Below are 23133 nucleotides of genomic sequence, written 5' to 3'. Positions count from 1 at the left end.
ACCAAATATTATTCAGACAATGTTTTGCTTAAATGTTTTTTCTTTAATTGCTAATGCAACCTTTTTAAACCACAGACTGAACAAAATGAAGCATTGCTTGGTTATTGGTTGACCTAAATTGGTATTATCTAATTGTGTACTCAAATTTAACAGCTGACAGCTATTCAACCTAATTCATTTGTGAGACAGTCCATCAGAAGGATGGCCATAACCGGTGAAATTTCTGATTTCTTGTCATATTTTATTACCATTTTCTAAACTACAGCGATTAAACTGTGATAATGTGAGAATTGCTGAAGGTGTCTGAATACATTTTGGTTTGACTGTATATACATGTAGGTGTGTAACAAAGACGTCATTGTATTATCTGCGATCTGTATTACATAAAATCTATCAGTGCTTTCCTCGATTTCCTTTCTCCACTAACACGAAAGCTGCTTGATGTTTACAAAACCTGAATTCCACTATATCGCCCCCAACCAGACCTGAACTGTCCCTCCAGTCTATTAGCAAAGGTTCAATACCAGGTCAATCAATGGCCCATCGGAGGTCATTTCCAGCGAATGACCTCCTATCTGCGACTGCATTCGAGAAGCTCCTGCTATCACCTCACCACACCGGCCTCTCCAAGACCCTTCAATGACTGTCCATTCAGAGAGGGGCCAATCTGAAACCCGGCTTACCACACAACACGTGCTTTACACCACAGAGATAAGCATTGTGTTTGGGATTAAAGGCTCGGCTACAGGAAATCATTATCGGACTTTTCTCATTTCTCTCGTCCGCTTGAGAGTCTCCAAATGCTGCTGGGCCGTTCAATGTGACGTTATACAGTAGGCTACTGAAGCTGAGTTTAAGAACGGAGACGTTATCCACCCGAGTGAGAATGAAAGGCTTTGAAAATCGCTGCAAACGTCACTTTGCATAACGTTTGGAATTTGCTTTGCATGCATTCTAAAGCTGAATTAGTGTGTAAACATCTGTGTGGTTGTCTCCAACAAACCCGACATCTACACGGTCCAAATGTGTTCTTTGTGCACGTCACTGCCTAAATGATCAATTTTTTATGTTGGATCTCCAGTTGAATTACATGCTTTCCTGCAGTGCTTGTACAGTATAATTTCTGTAATGTTATAAAGAACCAAATCAATATTCATAAAGTGTCCGAGAATTTATTTGTGTCTTCGGTAAAAAATAATAATAAAAAAAAAAAAATCTGGGGATCTCAAAATAAAATGGCAAGGAAAAAAGAATGAGTTTGCAGTTAAGTGTTCAAGTAATGCATCAGTCTGGCACATATGGAGCTCTTCAACTATGCTCACAATGGTGCATCGTGGGGGTTATGTTTTGCCTGAGTCTCATTTAGGTCACCTGCATGTTTCGACGTCAGCAGGACTGTATAACCTCTAGATCTACACAAATCGAAATAAATGGGCCTGTGTTCACTATGTAAACATGCATCTAGTGTCTAAATACAATGAAAATGAATGTAGATGAGAATCTGAAAGTGTTCATTTTTCATAGTCTGCTAGAAATGCATAATTCATCCTCTCAGACACACACACACACACACACCAGATATATGGAGCCGAGGGCAAGAGACTATTAATGTTTCTTAAAGATCGAGGGAGTCATACGCATCGGCTTGTCAATCACACACACACACAAAATACACTCACAAGGTGATCACTCACTGTCATCTGCTTTCATTTCCTGTGCAGGTCAGTAATCTGATATTAAACCATCCTCTCTCTCTCACACACACACACACACACACACACCAGGATGAAACACTGCTGAACTCAACAACATCAACAACAAACGCCACAACTGAGCATTAAATAAATGCATTGAAGCCTTGATAACAATGTGGTAGACAAATTGAAGTGATTGATCAGAACAATTTAGCAGTTTTCATTTTAAAAAGCATCTCATGGACCGCCTGCCGCTTTACAGTATGACATAATGGATGAAATGTGGATCCCTCTTCTAGGAGCTAAAGGGCTGAATATTAAGTTAAAGGCATGAAAAATGTGACTGATTATTCTCATAAAGGTTCGGCTGTGTGTTTCAATGCTCCGACACTATAGGAAAACAGAGCGAGGAGAAATCATGAGGAAAACTTCCAGTGAAAATCCATGAGAAAAAAAACACTAGCAAAAAGCACGAGGAAAGCCTTCAGTGAAAACCTCCTGAGAGTAACCTCGAAGAAACTTCAAGTAAAAAAAATCCTGAAGAAAACCTCCAGTGGAAAAACCATGAAGACCCCAGAGAAACCCTGATGGACCTTCATATTGAAATCCACATTCATGCATACTTCAGATCCAAACACACAACATATACAGGCAGCAGTGCACACACACACAAACATCCGCACGCCTCCAAATAATAGTTTTGCCCTGAACGGTGTAGAGCACAGGAGAGCAGCGAAGAACAGTCTGTAGATAAGACTCTACTTTGCATTTGAATGGAGCTGTTCTGATTTCTATGCACTTGGCCTTTAGCCACATTACTATGTGTGTCTGTGTGTGTGTGTGTTGGTGCGCGCACCCACCCAGCCATTCCATGTGTCTCTCGTTTTCAAGTTTATGTGTGTGTGTATGCATGTCTATCAGTCCATCTGTTTGTCTCGCTGCCTCGCTAGTAAGAGCGATTTTACCAGCCCAAACAGATGAACTAGAGATCCCTGTCAACATAAACTCAAACTCAATATTCACACATGCATGACAAGACAATTTGCATATCTTGGGAAAATAACAAATGGTTAAAAACTATATTCAGGCCATCCCTGAAGTTTAAATGGCAAAGAATGACATTAAATCCTTGCTATTTGGAAATAAAAGTGTTTAAAGTACTAAATGCACATACTAAAGCTCAAAACATTAATATAAAGCCCTTATGATTATGACATCACACCCAGCTCATTAGCATATGACTGCCCACATATACATCTCAATTAACATACAGCAACTTTGCCTACCCTAATAAATTATAATGTGACTCATTTCAGTTTAGTAAGGTTTGCCAGTAACAACATACACTAGTTACATATACAAATGTCTTAAAGGAACAGTAGCAAAAAAAAAAAAAAAGCTGAATTCTCAGGGTCAGAGAAAAGGTCAACAAATGGCCATGAATAACTAAACCATGATAGTGCAAGAAGCCTTGAAAAACATGGGCTCTGTCCCACATGTGCACTTAATGTGAACGTACAGTCCCATGGCCTTCATCCGTGAAGTCCATGAGATCATGGGGTGTCCCATTCATCATTTTAGGTGGAAGAAGGTTCACAAGCCCTCAACAAACACTCGGATGAGGACCTGAAGGGCTGAAAGTGCCTTTTAGAACAAGTTTATGTCAAAAAAAAAAAGTTATTAGATATAGATTAGAGTGCAAAAGTGCCCATTTCAGCAGCATTTGAACTGGAAATATATTCCCCTCCTTTATTTTCCCAATAGGGTTTTTTAAAAAGTATTTGTTAAAGTGTCATTAGCCATGAACCAAATCAACCAACACTGAGGTAAAATAACTAAAATCCCATGAATAATTTTTTTCCTGAAGTTTCCTGAAATTTTTTTTTTTATTCTTTTGGAACCTGACCGTTGCACTCTATAACTTCTCTTAAAGGCAAGTAAACATGCAATTAGCACGGATCACATATGATAAAGAAATAAACATAAGGGCAGAGGTCTTCCCAACTGACAAATTTTCTCATTGACACCCTCCCTGGGCCGCATCGCAGACTGAGCATCCAGTGGCCAACTCCAGCTGTTCTTTAGATCACACTCATAAACTCCCAAGCCTTGTGAAGGACCCCACACCGCCTATCAATTTCAAACACCAGCAGGAAGGAGACAAGGGACAGGAGGGGGGCTCAGATTTCACCCCCCCCCCCAACATACACTGTAGTACAGGAAGCTTAAGTTACCCTCCCTACTCCCCACTCGCAGCTGTCCCGGGGCAGCGGTAGGAACTCGCGCTCCCACCTCACTCCCAGAGTAACAGGAGTCAAACTCAATAACTTCACAGATAACACCACACGGTCACAACAGCATCGCACACACTATTAGTCCTGCGCAGGAAGTGAGGCTTGAGAGAGATAAAGAGAGACAGCAAAACAAGGATGCGAAGTTGCCGCAATCTAAATGCCCGTTTTGAGACGGCTGATGTCATAGTTGTGGCAGATTCCTTCAAGCGGCCATCTTGATTGAGTTGTGCTGTAGGTGAACAGAGTGCTGTAGGTGAACAAGGTTCAAAAACACACCATCCATCAGAGCGACGGGAAGCATTCTCTGATGATGACACTCCACCGAAACGCCACTGCGGTTTGTACACGGTGTGTGTGTTCAAGCAAGAGAGTTTGCACCATCAGCACTCGGCACCAGCACTTTTTTCTTTGAGAAAATAACAGATTGTTCGCTTCAACAGAGAGCTGAATCAATTTCCTCTGTCCTCGGTTAAGGGCGGAGCTGAATCTGAGCTCGCGCACACACACGCACACACATGATGGATTACAGGCCTTGGTCCTGGAGTCCCAGGAGGCTTTGCTTCAGGGGTTACGGGTAGACAGCGGTGGTGCATTCGTAGGGTGAGGGGTCTCTGCTTTGCGTAGAGAGCCGAACGCTAAGGAATTACGGACATTGTGGGTCCGACAGGTCTTTAGGGGTCATCGGATCCAATCCCAGGCAGAGCATTGTCAGAATTCAGCAATCTTATGGAAATCAACCGCATGGTTAGATGATTGCGTTCTACCTGATGAGGAACAACAAAAGGTTCTTCTAGTAGGTGAGCGCCTGGCTCAACACAGGGATACAAACATATCTGCTGTGGTCTGGGAATGAAAATGCAAGGATTGAAGTCAATAGTCTGGACTTTGATTGGATTTAAATGACCATTCGGAATGATTCGCCATTGCTTCTGGCTTTTTTGATGGCAGGCAATCATGTAATGGAGTTTTAAGTAGTTTAGAGGTCATAGAGACCACACCGAATCAAAGTAACACAAACATACACACAGAGATTAGCAGAGGCGCATGTTCAAAAACATGGAAATAGTTAGCAAGAGAATGAGATCACAGATAAATACATTCTCATACCAACAAAAAGGAAACTACAGCGCTTGGACTTTGGGAAAACAAGATATATATTTTTTATATATTTATGTCTTCAGATAGAGGATCTGACTGGATATGGAAACAACAAACTAAACAAAGCAGAAACATTTGTTTCCTTAAAAAAAAGAAAAGAGGCTAAATCCTTTCTGCTAATCCATGATGACCATCTGATCATAATGGACGCTGTTTTATGTAAATCCGTTTTTTTTTTTTTTTACATATCTGAAAGCCACTGACAGCAACGGTGCAGATTTATGCTAAAATGTATGCAATTCATTGACCAATAGTAACTACACACTGGTAATTTTGTGAAGACTCATATGTCAAATTCATATTTACATCCTACTGACTAGCTGTGCTTCTCACTTTTGTTAAAACTCAAAACAGGTCAGAAAACCGGCCGGTCAGGTCATGCCCATGCTCCTACATAACACTTAAAAAAGCAGTAGCTCGAATCCAGTTCAGGCCATTTGCCAACCCTAGTTCTTTCCCCCATAATTTCTCTACTTTCCTGTCAAAAATAGAGGCAAAATCCCATAAAAATAAAATGTAAAAACTTTAAACCGGGACAAGAGTGAGCTAACAAAAGACAGTAAGAGAGAGTGAGAATGAGAAAGGTCAGTGTGTGTGCGTGTATATACTGTATGTGTGTGTGTGTGTGTGTGTGTTTCTAGAGTTCCAAGGGACCAATGATTTATCTCATTTCCAGAGGGCTTCCTCCACATATACATACAATGAAGAATCATTTAATATCATCTACCCAGCTGACCGATTAGTCTCACGCACACTAAGATGTGACCATAAGATAAGCCCCAAAATCTGCATGGCTCCATCTCACCGTATGTGCGAATGTGTGTGTAAAGTAACATGCTGCTGATAAGGAGGTTGGTCTTTATGTTGTGGGCGCTGACTCCAGCACTGCAGATATACTACGATGACACATTCAATCAGGGATTTTATTTCTTTCTCTTTTATCACAGACTAGAGATCAGTTTTTCCTCCACCTCTCTGCCGGCACCTCACCCTCCCTCCCTCTTATCAGAAAGCAACATTCCCTGTGGGCCGCGGATGCATCCTGACATCAGTCTGCTTTCAACTTAATCACCGACCCCTAGAACCTGCAGAATCCGGATCCCAGGATAACGCGAAGTGAGCGAGAAGGCGGGTCAGAGGACCCAGACAGACACTGACATTTACAAACAGGCGAATGAGGACGACTGCACGTGAGTGTGTTTGATTAATTCACTCACACACACTCACTTGGTCCCCAAGACGAGATGTTAAATGCCAGACAGACGTTTGTAGTATGGATGTTAGGGATGGACGTATGATGGAAAACACCACACTATGGCTATAGTATATGAGAATGACAAAAACATGGAGTAATGCAAAAATACAGTGTACAGAAGTATAATATAATCAGGTGTATTAACAGGTTTGCATATATTTGCAACTTTACGACTGCAAATGTGACTCATCCAGTCTAAATTTAACATAGTACTGTTTTATAAAAAAAAAATATATATATATATTAGAATATAAATATTAATAAACTATAGGTATAAAAAAGTATTTTGCTACATAATGCAACTATGTTTTGCACTGCTGCCAGAGTAATTATTTTCATATGAACACTCGAAAAAACAAAAACAAATTAAAAGTAAAATTTAAAAGTAATTTAAATTTAAATTTCTTAATTTATGGGGGAAAATAATTATATTGTGATACACACAGTTTAGATACAAAATACAATACAAAACAGCCATATTGTAAAATATTATTAAAATTTTAAATAAATATATTTTTAATTTTTTTAATGAAATGTAATGTCAAAGCTGAATTCTTCACTTCACTTTACTGACTTTCTGATCAATTTGATGCATCCTTGATGAGTAAAAGTATTCATTTATTTCAAAAAAGTAAAGAAATAAAGCAAAATGACTCATAAAATGATCTTGATCACATCACCCACCCCTACCAGCTGAGTGTGTCCAATTAAATTCATCATCTTTTATTGGATTTTACTGATGCCGGACACACATTCAAACAGCTTGAGACGCAACAGGAAAGCTTAAAACAAAAAAGCACCATTTTTCCACTAATTACTTCATCTTACCAGTTCCAAATGCTGCCTACGCTACTCTTAATTGCTTAAGTGCCATGCTGAAGCGTATCAAAAGAACCTTTTCAAACAGGCCAGCCAATCCCAGGCTGGTGGCCTTTTAACAAACCAGCAATGACATCTGTTTCACCCTCCCTTCATTTACATACTTTTTAAAGGTTACAAGAGAACGAAACAGCACTTTTTGTCGCTAAGACTCAAAGTACACGCACACTTTCACACTGTTATTAGCGCAGACCATTAGCAGACACAAACACACACACGTTCACACCTTATACGCTTAATTAATGCCCCCATGTTCAACAAGCTTGTTGCCCTCAGATTTATAACACACACCTCTCTACCTGAGAAGAGATACAGCTAATTAACATTTTACTGGATGACTGTGCGCCCCAGGTGTGACTTGTCACATAGCGCCCCGTGCACAAGCTACGACCAGAGATTTCACCACTTTGGCAAATTTATTCAAAGCAGGGCTTGCCTCAGTCTGACACAGTCTTCACAATGATTTATGAACCTGCTCATTGACCCAGTTTATCCCACGAAAGGAAAGAGAAAGACCATGAGAGAGAGAGTGGGAGAGAGAAATAAAGACACAGAGAAAGAAAAAATAGCAACAAAAGAACAAAATATCTTTCCCAGAAGCAAGGAGTGCCACAGGGTGCGGCTTAGACCGAAATGTAGCCATGATATACATCATAGAGAGACAGGGTATATAAAAGATTTGCACACAAAAAAGTCAGCTAAATTAAGCTAAATTTAAGACAATAGCAGAATTTCTATTCAGTTCCAATCCTTCCTATATTTTATACGCTAAAGGTTGCCCAGATGGTAAACCGTTTCCACAAGCTTAGCAAAGTTTGTCAGTGGATGCTAATCAGGCTAATATTTCTCACAACCCCTTGTGCTCTTATATGACTTGATCAGTTTTAGAAAAAGTAATACTTTGATGGCAATTTTGCCATAGAAGTCCTTAAATATATCTTTATTAGCCTAAATGCTGTCCGTTTATGGTAAAAAGCCCCAGTTTAACAGAGACAATCATAAGCCAGTCATACAGCATGTTGATTTCTCTAAAAAGTGTAAACACTGTGATGCTAAAAAAAAATGCTATATATGTACTTGATATACTTCAAGTATGCATCACCAGTGAAGTATGTGCCTTTAGGCTACAGTAGATGTATGCAAATTGGGATTCGGCCAATCGCTACGTGTGGCCTGTCAGCACCTTTTCCACTCTCTTCTTCTGCTGCTCTAATTAAGACCTTATAAATGACAGGAACAGGATTAATTTATGTTGAGGTAAGCGGGAAGACGTGTTCGGTACCTTTAAATGTAGAAATTGATCATTTTAAGAGGCGAAAGCACTAAATCCCACAGAAATAAGTTCACGTGAAACAAAGAATTGTGTTGAAATGGATAAGCGCCTTGCATCATCAAACAAATCTAATAGCGACAAAATGAACCCTTTTCCACCTTTGCTTTAAACTCTCTAGGACACAAACGTCCGTAACAAGATCTGTGTAACTTCTTTGTTGCATTACTAATGGTCAATTGTTAAAGACCAGCGTTTGAGATAATCCTGCTTCAACGGACACCTCCTTGCAATCTGCCTCATTATTAATAATGCAGCGAGCTCCTTTCACAGGCCTCTCTCTGCTTCCTGCAACCCAGCTTGGGGTCTCTCTGATCGGGCGGCTCCAGTGGTCCACGGCGAACGCCTGTCTGCAATCTGTTTCAACAGAGCCATTCACTCAGCCTGCGGGGGTGCAGACTGCCCCCATATGAGAAGAAGAGAGACAGAACCATATATCGCAACAGGAGACGACTTCTGACGCGAAGATGAAAAAGTACTGGGCTTGTAACCAGGGTCGGAACCCCTGAAACGAACGTCGCAAAACAGTCTGGAAGATTCGCCACATTTTTCAGTTTGTCACTGAAGGACAGCTGTTTGTTTTGGAGGGGAAGGTTTCATACGTATGTGGGTCTGGGAGTATTTCATATAGATCAGATATACACAGCTGGCTATAAAATCAACATTTACTTCTTGAGAAAACAGCACCTCTTCAGAATATTTCTACGATGTGACAGATGAAACATATTTTGCTTGGAAAGATACATGAGCTGTATCGGTTTAGATTGGCTTCACTTCTGTGATCACTCATCAGTAAAAGAAGTTTTATGAGTGGAAATTGTGTAACGTAACGCAGCCGAGGGGTTTCCTTAAAGTACAGTTCTTGGTCATTCCTGCTGTAGGTTTAGTATCTGCTGCCCCGCTAACCTTACGACCCTTCACCTCTCACCTGAAAGTCGTAAAACATCCTACAGCTTATTTAAACTCTTTCAGTCAACTATGGCTGTGTCTGAAACCTGAAAAATGCTGCCTTTGCAGGATGTATACGGAGGAGAACAAAAATGTGTACATTTAATAATAAAAAGCCAATTAACATAATTTGACTCAGTACTCTTCTACCAAGACATAAGCATTGTCGTCACCATATATTTGCTTGGTTGTCTTAATATTGTTTTGGATTATTCGAATTGACAAAAAACTGTTTGTTTCCTTCATTCCTAAAATAGTGCCCTTTTAGATTAGGTCCCTGACATAGTGCCATGGTGGAAATGTAGAGAGCTAGTGAGAACAGAGAGGGGGAAGTGAGAGAGAGACAAGAGCTAGCGGAGGGAAAAAAGGAATAATCGGGGACTTCATCAATTTTTCATGAATTTTCATTTAGGCGAGGAGACCCCTCTTAGTGCAATCGATAGATCAAGCTGCTGTCACACAGTTAGCACCTGGGGGCCGCCACCGCCGCCTCGGAAGAGCTGAGAGGATCAGAGAAAACACACACCCCCTGCCAGCTACACGAGTGAAAACACACACACACTGCCTTTATGCACTTCTATATATACACCTTATAACCCACAACGCAGTTATGTATCATCAATTACAGGTTAAAAGTAGAAAATGTATTCAAAAATGTTACTGAAAAGCTTCCCACAATTGCTAGCTCCAAAGTTACCCTTAGCAAAAAACTAAATGCAAACATCAACTCTGCATTTCTACCCTTTAACCCAAATCACCATCCTGTATCATCAATTACAGGTTAAAAATAGAAAATGCAGCAGCATTCAAAATGTACTGACTCTCAAAAACCTTCCCACAATCCCTTCTTCTAGAGTTACCCTTTCCAACAGCTCAACACATACACACACAAACCCTCTCATTACTGCATGGGGTCTTGGCAGTAGCGCACAGAGCCAATTTAGTTATCCATTCATTCAATATTTATCATCATATCCTTATTTCATGATGGATCGCTCCTATTTTCATAACAATGCATAAGAGAGGCCACAGTATTGATCAGCTCAGAGTTGAAACAGACTTTAAGATAGCAGATCACTTAGACTGCAGGTCTAGACAACAAACCCAGCGAAGCAAAACCAATACTCCTTAATCTCTAATGACTTTTGCATTGGTATTGGCTAAGATACCGTAGTTTGCTTTTATGTAACACTAAAGGAAATAAGGGCCTGGAAGCAAGTTTAGTTGCTCCGAATGTATTCACTAATCATAAAGATCACAAACTCCCAAGACAATAGACGAGAGATTAGCCAAGCAAAAGAGTAATTTAGCAAAAAAAAGCAAACTCGTTGTCTAATAGAAAAGCATAGGAGGACAGGTTAGCTGTCACTCATAATGGTCTTTGATTAGCTTGGGGATTTGACCCCAGGGAATGTGCTCACTCGGAAAATGCAAGTCAACCCAACAGAGACCCATCTTCAAAGCCAAAACCATCTACAGGTTGTCAATAAATCCCCCTTTTAGATTCTGCCTTCCCTTCCTCCCTCCCTTCTGCACCTAGCATGCTCTTTAATCTGAGTCTGTGGCTCTGTCTTTCCTTGTCATTCCCATTTCTCAGTCAGAAGGAAAAACTGCAAGCTTGGCAGGTTGTGCCGAAACAGATTGACAAATCTAAGATTTTCTAAAACATATGGAGAGCTAAACTACAGAGCTAACTGCAAAAATACTTTCCATCTCTTGTTTAGGAACTAGGGAAATCAGGCTCATTCCAAAATCCTTCATATGCAATACCAACTCCACCAATATCAAGTTCTATACCATAAAAGCTGCTAAAAGGAGGCTAAAGAAGAATTGTGTACTTGTAGTATGGTAGTACAGTAGGTGTAGTCTAGTCCACAGGGGGGAGGGGGAGGGGGGAGCTTGTTACTGTTACTCAAGACAATAATTGAAGAAATCAGATACTTACATGCTACTTCCAGTGAAGCATTTCGACTGACTGCTTCCCCCAAGTAGTTACGTGCCACACAAACGTACGCCCCCTCGTCAGGTTTGCTGCGACGGCCGTGTACGATACGCAGGAAGAAGAGCGAGCCGCTGGGCAGGAGCATGCGGTGAGATCGAGGGTCATCTTTGTCAGTTTCAACTCGTTCTCCATCCTTGTACCACTCCACGGTGGGGGTGGGTCGCCCCTCCGCCTTGCAGTTTAGGGTGGCTGGCTCGCCCTTGGACACGATCAGATCGGAGGGGTGTTCTACGATCCGAGGTGGAGAATCTTCCTGCCGCAGACGGGATCCTGGAAAATGGAGAAAGTGGAAGACTTGTCAGGACCAACTTCACATTTATGCTTAAGACAAAAGAGCATCTACGAGAAAATGTCTTAAAGGCGTTTCAAAGAAAACAAACATTTGATCTCAATCATGGAAAGACTGGAACAAACCAATCAGCATTAGGCTTGGCCAGGGGTGTCCAATCCTGCTCTCAATATTGGGTGTCCAAAATTGAGAGCCAATATCCTACAGAGTTCAGCTCAAAACTACCCCAGTCATCTAGTCGTCCTGAAGACCTTGATTAGCTGGGTTCAAGTGTGTTTAATTAGGGCTGGAGATTTTTTTAAGCTTAAGCCAGAAAAAGTAAGGTTTGAGTTGGGCAAATATTAATAAATGCTCCCTTAAAACATTTTATTTTTATTTCCACTGCCATTTGTTCACTAAGCATACAAAAGCAACATTTTTGAACCGAGAAAAGCCACATCAAAAACACAACACAGCTCTCTGTTCCAGCACACTAATTTAGGGTGCCACATAGTGAGCTGGCAAGCCATTGGGGACTTGCCCTCTGTGACAGAGAGGTTCAGGGGTTTAGACTCACACTGTGTTAAAATGCTAATCCCCTGAACGTTCCCCTGCATGGCCCTGCATTTGGTATGGATAATGCTAGCAGCCCACGCTAGGAGTCTGGCCCTTATGATAATAGATTGCGGAAAGAGCAGTGTGAGCCTTAACCCTAGAGATAAGGAGCCAGAGGCCACCCTGAATTTACATCACTAAGGCACGGGCCACAGTGGGACAAAAGCGATCCCTGATCCACCCAAAACCTGGCCAAAAAAAGAGAAGCTAAGCTAGAGCCGCTGGCGCTGCCGTCAGTTGAATGCTGTAAGCTTTACACGCTTCAATAGCACATGGCTAGCGTGGAAACACCCTTGAGATTGTAAATGCAGATTTTTTACTTCTTTCAGGGATTTGAATCGCTTAACACTAGGAGTGACTTTCCAAACCTCCAAAAGGGGGAAGGGGATATGATTTTAGCATGTGATTGTTCAATATGAAAGGATAAGAATACATCTGTGTCATATTTTTCTATCTTTGTGGAGACTACATCGTGGGGGACCTACATACGGATAAGAAATATGACAAAAAAATCTCTTTCACATCTGAAAAGGAACATTTACAGTTAGGATCGGAGTTAATAGTACAGTTAAAGTCTAGCATCTATAATAGCTTAAAATATATAGAAAGACATGTGCATTTGTGAAACTACCTTGAAATTCGGTTTCATTTAAAAGCCTAATACAGGAGCATAATGTGTAAGATTATCATGAAGAAAATCAAGCTAGCTATTTCTACAAATGGAGCACAATCTAAATGAATAAACACATAACATTTTAAAAGGAGTAACTGCTTGTTCATTAGACTTTTCTAGGCACTGCTAGCGGTTAAACCTCCCGAGAGAGTAGCATGCTAGCAGGATCAGCACACAGCACTGTGCAGCTTTGTTTGTTTAGCTCTGCTAAAACAGCCGTTCGCTAGCCGTTTGTTAAACATAAACCACTGCAGAGCGCGGGACGGACCTCCTACACTATGAGAGACCCAGCGGCAGCAGCTAGCGTGAGCTGAAGGTGGCCGTGTCCTCTCTTGGGATGGCAGGTGTGCAGTGCTGATGTACAAGAGTTCATTGCGGTGCTAAACTCTTTCGGTTGCTGATATGGAACTGCGGTAAAACAGAGCATTTGCTTAGGGTGTTTAGGATCACTGCGAAATGTGCGTTGGTTGTTCTTACCGGTGGGACCAAGGCAGAGCATTTCAGAGAAGCAAGCTAGTTTGTTCATGCGCAAATATGTTTTGCTGAGTCTGCCATGTGTTAGTGTGCTGTAAAGGTCTGTTCTCACCCGTAGTGCAATACGGACTCTATTAAAGGGAAGGATGTCTCCCACTACACCTAATTTGTGCTAATTCCTGCCATTTCCCTCTCATTGATTAGTGATCATTCCGGCTGTCCGCTGTCTAAGTGGGGCCACACGCAAGACCCAGAGCACACTGGGGGTCACACAAGGGACTAGCTACTGACAGGGCAAGATCTTATCCTGTACCCTCCAGGTTTCATATATACGCTGTGCTGCATACTATGAAACTGAGCTCTGCTGAAGTTTGCAGATACACTGATTTTGCTCTCTCTAACCACCTCTCGCTTTTCTCCTTCTCCCTCCCTCTTGGCAGTCTACATCCCTCAAAACCAGGGAAGTCAAACTCATTTAAGGGCACTTATATGTACCACAGCCTGATACACCCTTGGTGTACCCTTGCAGAGAACATGCTCTTCTGGATCTAATAAAAGTCCAGAATCAATTCATACACATACCAGTTTTTAATAAATTAGCATAAATGTTAATGTCCTGCTTTTACCAATCAGAAACAAGTTCACTTTTGATGTTGTAAGTGACTAAAATGAATGAACCAGTAATTAACATTATGACATTGATAAATGGGGTGGGTTGAGATAAGGCGATGATGGGCCGCCAAGAACACACATACGCACACACATATTAACTGCTATCTCAATGAAGCATCTGTTTAGCTTCTAATCGACAGCCACTGGCAGAGACTTTTACATGACGGAGGTGAATATGCTTGCACTTGCCATGCGATTCGATTTTTATTAGTCTAATTTCTTTTAATCCAATTTGTATTCCAATCTGCAACCTCTAATCGTCTGAACCTCGAGGCACCATCTGCTTGCTGTATTTTTTTTTTCTTTCGTCTTTTTATCCAGGGAGAAATTTTGCTCAGCAGATGCTTCTAAAATTGTGGAGAGGAACAGAAGGAAATATGAAAACAGATAAAGGATAAAGCGATAAAAGGGAATATTATTCTCTTCATAGCATGCAGTAAATGGAACCAATGTTTTGACTATAGGTGTTGGGCAGTCATTTACTAAAAGTAGCAATTTTTCAGTACTGAGCCATAGAAATATATCTTCAACTATTATTACAGTACGTTACATTTTTAAGTAGCCCAACACGTTTTTTTTTATAGACGTACAACAGGCAAACCTTGCTGCTTTCCACTCTTCAAATTGTAAAAGCTGTTTTTACACTGACCGCAATAACAGGGTCAATCATACAGGCTGGCAACCCTCCCCACACACACACACACACTCCATTACCCCAGCCACACTTGTGGATGTAGCACATGAAAATGAAAAAGTAATTTTTCTATATTTTCTCCCATCAGCAGACTAAGCCACTGGCAAAGTCAATTTATTTCCTTCCCACTCTCTGTCTCTTTGTTTCCCTCTCTCTCTCTCTTCCTGCTGCCCTCTCTTAATGCGATCATTGCTTGTTGTACAATCAAGTGCTCTTGGCCGCCTGGGAGAGTGCTCTTTACCATGTCTCTGAGCGCACACCATTCAAATAGCCATTTCCTCTTCCATTGGACCCCCCAGCCAGCCCACACACACACACAAGGGCATATATGCATATGCACGCACATTTGTACTGGGGAACACATGCATGATGCATGGAAAACTGTGTCAAAGTGTCGCCATTCCAAGAGAGTTTGATTCATGCATTCATAATCATTCATGATATGACATGCAAAGCACTGGTGCAATTTATATACATACACTTTTTCAGAAGGTATATTTTAGCGGCACAAATAGAAAAATGCAAAAAGGAAATGGAGAGAGAGAGAGAGAGAGAGAGAGAGAGAGAAGAAAAACATAAACATTCTATAAGGGAGTGCCCTTTAACAGTGGATGCTGGAATGCTGGAAAACTACTGTTAGTTCAAGATTAGTTCAAAAAGTCTTGCTTTCTATAAAATAAAATAAAATAAAATAAAATAAAATAAAATAAAATAAAATAAAATAAAATAAAATAAAATAAAATACGTCACTGTATGGTTATTTATGTACTGTATTATGTACTGTAAATTGTTATTTAGTCAGCATTCAGATGATGTATAAATCTCAATTTTCAAAAAAAAAAAAAAGACCCATGTGAAAGGAGAAAATCTGCATGAGATATAGATAGATACCTATAAAATCCTCATCTACCTCCACCTCATCTAAGGTAACTACAGCCTGTCTTCCTATCCTCCTCCTCTCCTCCACCTCTCCATATGCAGCCTACAGAATCAGTCGAGGAGGAGGACATGATTTCTATAGATGAGAGAGCCTAGAGGGGGTGAACTGTCATGTTAGTCATTGTTTACAGGCTGGTTAAGAACAATACTGCCGTGCAAAGGCAAAAGACCTTAACTTCAATTTTGGTCAAAATGAGTTATTGCCATTTTTGGAACAATGGACATCAGTTTTATCATGTGGAAAAATATCTTGAGTCAATTTTGTTCTTTTCTGCTAAAAATAAGATGTTGTTTTTGTCATAACTTCCAAAAGCAGAGGTAAAGCAAAGGCAGAAGCCCTTAACATCAGTTACGGTCTTTTAGCTTTGTTCCGCTGCACTCTAGAATGCTGGAATCAAGTTACAGTTGGAGTTAAGGCACTCTGCCTTTGTTTTACCAACGTTAAAATTTTGCCGCGCTGAAGTTACGGTGTAACGTTAATGCCTATATGTAATTGAAGCACTTTTGCCACAACCATTAAATAAATAAAGTGAAAATAAAATTGTTGCAGTGGTTGTTTTTAACTTTATCTAACATTAATAATGGCCTATCCTCGCGGGAAAATGATAGTGGAGATGGTTTTGAAACGCAAACACCAAGATCAAGGTAAGGATGATATGGATAACTTACATGAAGAATTTTTTTTTTTAGATATGCAATTTACTTCAGATTTTGTGAAATTCAGCTAGGATACTGGTAGCCTAGACTAGTTAGCTAGCTAGCGATGCAAACTTGGGCTAAGATAGGCTACTTGACACACAAAACACAACTATTCCTGATCCAAAAATAGCCTAATGTTAATAGATGGTGTGTCAGCTGTAAGACACCATAAATCAAAGCTTGGATACTATCCAGCCAATCTGACAGTCCATGCACTCACTGACAGAAAACAACGCGAGTGGGTTGGGGACGCCTCACGAAGTAACTTAAGGGGAGGAGAAAACATTACCACGCAAACAAACGAACCCAGCAGATATAACTTAGATTGCAGCTTACCTTTTTTTTAACATGGTCAAACTCAAAATCCATGGAAAACGACATCCACTTAGAAGACAATCCATCATGTGTTTTAATCCATCATGTGCCGGCTGGCTATAACGTTACCTAATCTATCAAAGTGCAAGTTGTCCGGAGGTTTACATTTTAAGTGTCGCTGTGCGTAGGCTATTACTAGGCAGACGTCCGGTTAAACAGTTAAAATCCTGTTTTTTGGGCCGGTAAGCATATACTTTAAATTTACTGGCGCTTATCTTTGCACACACAACATATGAAACCGGCTAATCAGCGCGTTCCTCAATCCGCAACGGTATAAGCAGAGAGCACGTCAGAGAACAGAGGCGCCCGTGTGTGTGTGTGTGTGTGTGTGTGTGTCAAATTAAAATCTTTCAAATGTAAGAAATATTTGTGAAAGGTTACTTTAACTTCTTAAAGCGTTATTTTACTTAAATTAAGAACACTGATAAAGTTTTAAAACGATCCAGTACAGGTAGCCTTCTCATTATTTTTTATTTTGTAATATTCTATTGATGTAATATTAAGCCTTCTAAACAGAACTCACTAAATGTTGTTTTAAGACTATCATTGTTATCATAGAAATGTTTTTATAGAGTGATAAAAGTCAAAATGGTCAATAAATTAGAAGTTAAGGTACTTTGCCTTTGTATGAGCCATTATTGTTTTGCAGATAATGCAAAGGCAGAATGCAGTAACTTCCGAATAAGGGTCAAAGGTCAAGTTTGAGCTCTTTTTTTTTAATGTAGATAAATATATTCATTATGACAACTACTTGGCAAATTTTCAGTGTCCTACCTATCATACAATTGGCTGGACAACAAAAAAACTTTAAAGTCATTTTTCTCAGTTTCACACTCTGGTGAGTTAAGGTCTTTTGCCTTTGTAGGGCAGAATAGCTCTCTTGTAGAACCTCCCTCTGGTTTCCTGCACGGGGAGAGGACTAATTTCATCCTTGAACATATTGTGCCACCACTTAACGGATGATAGAGGACACAAATAAGTGTTATTCTTTCTTTGCAAGCCTGCTGCTGAACCATCTACATCTCCTTATAGAAAATCATCTCTATTCTCCTTAACGACAGGAGTCATGGCATCTCCAGCCTCACAAACAAGACCATTTTAATCTTAAGCGGTTTCTCTGAGACACCAATGAGGACAAATGGAGAATATCACAACTCTCGAGTTTCAGAAACGATCTCAAACTGCGCTCAGATTTGCCAAACATTGTATTAAAAAGATCTCATAAATATTTCTCATCCAAAATCAAATTATCTAAGCTTCTCACGAAATTTTTTTTAGGTCTATATTTTTATTTTCCCCCAAGAGGTTTTAGGAGAAACATGTTGATACTTCAAAGAAAAAACTGAGAAACATGGAAAAATAACCAGTGAGCAATAATATTTTTATCTGGGCACAGATGACTTGCGTATGCCACCTTGGCCGCTCTTCTAAAGCTCTACCATGCATTAATGTGCAAAGCAGAAGGCTGTGGAGCTTTGATGATTTTCCTCGTAATTATTTTTATTGTCTCCCCTGAGATTCATCAGCCTACCGTCCAAATCAATAGCCAGAGCTGGTGCCCACCCACTGCAGCAAGGCCAGAAAGCCCCCAGAGGACGCATCACTTATAGTGTGTGTGTGTGTGGAGCTGTGATCAGAGGTTACCACGGGCAACCTCCCTAAGGTGTTCTAATTACACCGTTCCACTGGCAATAAATAAAAGCCGAGGAAAGAGGTCACTGTTTGACGAATGGATATCTCAGGATTTTGATGCAGATTAACATTAATTGAATTAGTATGCGCCTGAAGGAATGTCACCGTAGATAATCATGTATGGTTCACTAAGCATGCATACAAGAAAACACATTTCTTGTTTTTGTATTTATGATATTTTAAGTAGCAGGGGAAAAACAAGTTAAGATTGAAAGAATGGGGTCAGGACAAAATGGCGGCAACTGGATTGAATCCATAACAGTAATTATTATTATTTTTTTTGATAATTAACATCTATCTATCTATCTATCTATCTATCTATCTATCTATCTATCTATCTATCTATCTATCTATCTATCTATCTATCTATCTATCTGTCTGTCTGTCTGTCTGTCTGTCTGTCTGTCTGTCTGTCTGTCTGTCTGTCTGTCTGTCTATCTATCTATCTATCTATCTATCTATCTATCTATCTATATATCTGTCTGTCTGTCTATCTATCTGTCTATCTATCTATCTATCTATCTATCTATCTATCTATCTATCTATCTATCTATCTATCTATCTATCTATCTATCTATCTGTCTGTCTGTCTATCTATCTATCTATCTATATTACTCCATCCATCCATCTATCTATCTATCTATCTATCTATCTATCTATCTATCTATCTATCTATCTATCTATCTATCTATCTATCTATCTATCTATCTATCTATCTATTGTATATTACTCAATCTATCCATCTATCCATCCAACTATCCATCCATCTATCTATCTATCTATCTATCTATCTATCTATCTATCTATCTATCTATCTATCTATCTATCTATCTATCTATCTATCTATCTATCTATCTATCTATTGTATCTATATTACTCCAACCATCCATCCATCTATCTATATATCTATCTATCTATCTATCTATTGTATATTACTCAATCTATCCATCTATCCATCTATCTATCTTTATTACTCCATCCATCCATCCATCTATCTATATATCTATCTATCTATCTATTGTATATTACTCAATCTATCCATCTATCCTATCTATCTATCTATCTATCTATCTATCTATCTATCTATCTATCTATCTATCTATCTATCTATCTATCTATCTATCTATCTATCTATCTATCGTATATTACTCCATCCATCCATCTTGATATTGTCTATCTATCTATCTATCTATCTATCTATCTATCTATCTATCTATCTATCTATCTATCTATCGTATATTACTCCATCCATCCATCCATCCATCCATCCATCCATCTTAATATTGTCTATCTATCTATCTAAAAAAAAAACACTTCCAAAATACTATTCTCAATCTTTACTTATATGACAAAACAGGATTTTGTCACAAGAGGAAACCAAATCAAATGTGTTGCTCAGAAAACTTTGCAAATACACAAACGAAAAAAAAAAAAAAAAAAAAGAAGAAGAAAAAAAAAAAAAGAAAAAGAAAAAAAGAGTTGACATGGTTTGAGTCCCTTTAACCCTGAAACAGGCTATATTTCAATTCCAAGCACTGGAAGTTCTCTCTCTCTCACACTCACTCTTGGAGATGAACATCTTCACTCAGGCTAGTCTGACAGCGACTCATTCGTCATGTCATCAGTGGAAAATATAAAAACGTCTGTGGGGAAACAGGGATGATGTTACCGAATGCTTTCAGACAGACACACATCGCTCCGAATACACACTGCACAACCTCGCACGGACAGGCACGCCCTTGAAGATTCATCACGTCGCCACCATGTCACCCTACACACACACAACGCCTGCCCTCCGGCGTCCCACAGAGGTCTGGAAGCCCAATAACTTTGACTGGTAAGTCTTGCAAACTTGATCTCATATGAAACTGCATAACATATGGAAAACCAACACGAGAGAGCCTGATAATTCCAGGAAGTCTAAATTCCTCTTCAAAAAAGAAACGCTTCCAGATATTGCCTTCCTCTGTATCTCACTCTCTTTTACACACTCCTGCCCTGCAGTGAGTTATTGACTTTGTATCAGTATACGCTTCCCGAGTCTGCTCCTGCAGTGAGGTATAAATAGACACAACTGGAGGAATGAGGATTTAATAATCAAAGATAATAGCTTTGTACATATTTATACTTCAGCAGTTTCTACTTCATGTCAAGTTGTCTCCTCCATTCCCAAATCTTTCCCCACACTTCAATGTTCTCCTCACAGGATACAAGTTCTCTTTCCCTCCATCTCCGTCTGTCGCTTTCTATCAGCAGTCGTCCCTCTATCGCTCTCTCCCATCAGGAAATGACCTGTCAGGGCCTTGAGAGAAAAAAGGGAAGGCGTAGAAAACAGAATTCCACGTTCAGAGGAGGGCAGCAACCCTCATCAACACGTTCACCAGCACCTCAACCCGTCCTTTTTATCCTTTCACTCCTTCCATTCACATCAAGTCTCTCGTTTTCTCTCAAGCTGATGAATGGATGAAAGGAATCTAAGGTCTGGCCCTTCTGGGAGGCTGAGTGTGATGTTTTCAAGGCATTAAGCCTATACTGTTTGGACATTTACATATGAAGTGAATGCATATGCCGACACACACTCTTACCCTGTGGAGTATTACCCTACTCCTAAACCTACCCATCACAGAAAACTTTCTGCATTTTTGCATTTTCAAAAAACATTATTTAGTCTTTTTTTGGGGCAAAGCAAGTGTGTGTTAATTTTATTCAGCGTGTGCTAAACTAGATTTTTAATGTTACTTTGCAAAATTTGCAGTGTCTATTGTATTCTGTGCAATTTTCACATGTAACTATTGGGATGCTAAAACTTCTGGGTGGTTTTGTCTCATTGCAAAGTGGTCTCTGTGATCTTTGTGGTCAAAGTGGTATTTCTAAGATCTTCTAGGCAACTTTAGCATGTTGCTATGCTGTTGCTAAGGTGTTCTAAATGGTTTCTGGTAACTGAAAAGTACTACACATCTCAATGAACCACACGAAATATCCACAATGAGCAGTAGTTTAATGCTTAGGTTTAGAGATTTGAACAAAGCCACGGCTTGCCAACTAGCCTTAGCAAACACCACTAATAATTGCTTGAGAAATGATATGTGTGCAGATGATTCTCTACTAATAGCCAAACAAGTTTTTTTTTTCTTTGCTTTCTGTGCTGGTTGAAAGCCCTTGTCAGCATGCAATTTCTGCACATATTTGTTCAACATCTATTTAACATGCTAGGGTTGTCTTGTAAAATAATGTGGGTCAGGTCAGCGTGGACACTTTGAAATCGGCACCCGCAGGTGTGAGTTTGTTTGACTTTGTGAAAATGTTGTGGTGCCGGGTCTTTTATAATCGCATGTGTGTGCTAACATCAGAGCTATGTAGAGCTTTGTGTGTGTGTATATGAATCCACACCCTAATGAACGCGCACACACACAGGTGTTCTGCCTTATGCCTCGCTCATTCTCTGCGTCCTGGTGACGGCTGATCTTTGAACGCCTCTGAAAAGGCTTTGTGGAGAGACATAAAAAGCGGTACGATTGTCTCCTGACATACAGTAATGTCTTTACCTTCCAACCTCACAGTTCATGGACCACAGTCAACAGAGTGAAAAACAAATAAACCCTATATGCCTTTGAAGAGAAAGAAAGAAAGAAACTCCTTTAAGTGGTCACATTAGTCAGCAGAGTTGAGAGAAGGCAGTTTTATTGCAGAAGATGTGGGCGGCCGCTGCTAAACACATGGGCATGTCAGTGACTTGGCTGCAGTCTTTGCCCGAGTGAGTGCCCGAAGGTCCCAAAGTCCCAGCTGAATTGGTATAGACTGCAGTGAAAGATACAGTGTGCCTGGAATGCAAGTTAATGAACAGCTTGAGCCCTGGAATCAGCCCGAGTATGTCTTAGTAAGCCAAAGCAGGTCCGGTGAGATTTATAAGTCTCATTTCATATAAAATGTGAACATCCCAGAGGGTACATAGCTTTTAAGTTTAAATCAGATAAAGGACTGTAGGTGTGCTCAACATGATAAGAACTTTGTATGTATGGTAAAGACAATACGTTTTAGACTGAAACCATGAGTAAACAAGTGTACAAAGGTGAATGCATGCTAACATTTTTTATATTGTATACATAGAAGCAATTTGGTAAATCTCATGATTTTCCATGTAGATTTGACTGACGACTCAGTGTTGTCAGCCAAGCCGGATTCATGACGGATGCGCTCCCTTATCAAATTCACCTCAGCTATGTATATGAAAGGTCATCAACAGACTCAGGTAACCAACAAAACTCATGCCTGATCCTCGCGTGGACTTTGGCCCAGAAAACTAAACATGGATTTCAAGAGTTGTTTGCTGACAGAAAACATGTTTATGCAGCTGTGCTGAAGAGTCACTAATATCACTACATGGGGAACTTTTCCACAAATAACACTGAAATGATTAATATCTAAATTTCACTAAGCTATGAGATGAAATCTTGATTCACGATTCACATGTT

The 23133-nt window shown here is 40.0% G+C and overlaps 1 protein-coding gene across 16 annotated transcripts in view; it reads right to left on the bottom strand.

Moving 5' to 3' along the window:
• robo2 (roundabout, axon guidance receptor, homolog 2) overlaps positions 1–23133 on the bottom strand; it is a 453442-nt gene that overhangs the window by 164793 nt on the left and 265516 nt on the right. For all 16 annotated transcript variants that reach the window (XM_084418220.1, XM_084418222.1, XM_084418224.1 and 13 more), the window contains one exon: positions 11504–11830. In XM_084418220.1, the coding sequence (XP_084274346.1) occupies positions 11504–11830 (327 nt within the window). The remainder of the gene's footprint in view (positions 1–11503; positions 11831–23133) is intronic.

The sequence above is a fragment of the Rutilus rutilus genome (genome assembly GCF_951802725.1).
Source record: "Rutilus rutilus genome assembly, chromosome: 9".
In the NCBI taxonomy this organism is placed as follows: Eukaryota; Metazoa; Chordata; class Actinopteri; order Cypriniformes; family Leuciscidae; genus Rutilus; species Rutilus rutilus.
Note: the sequence above shows the minus strand (reverse complement) of the source record. Positions and strands in the feature narration are given on the sequence as shown.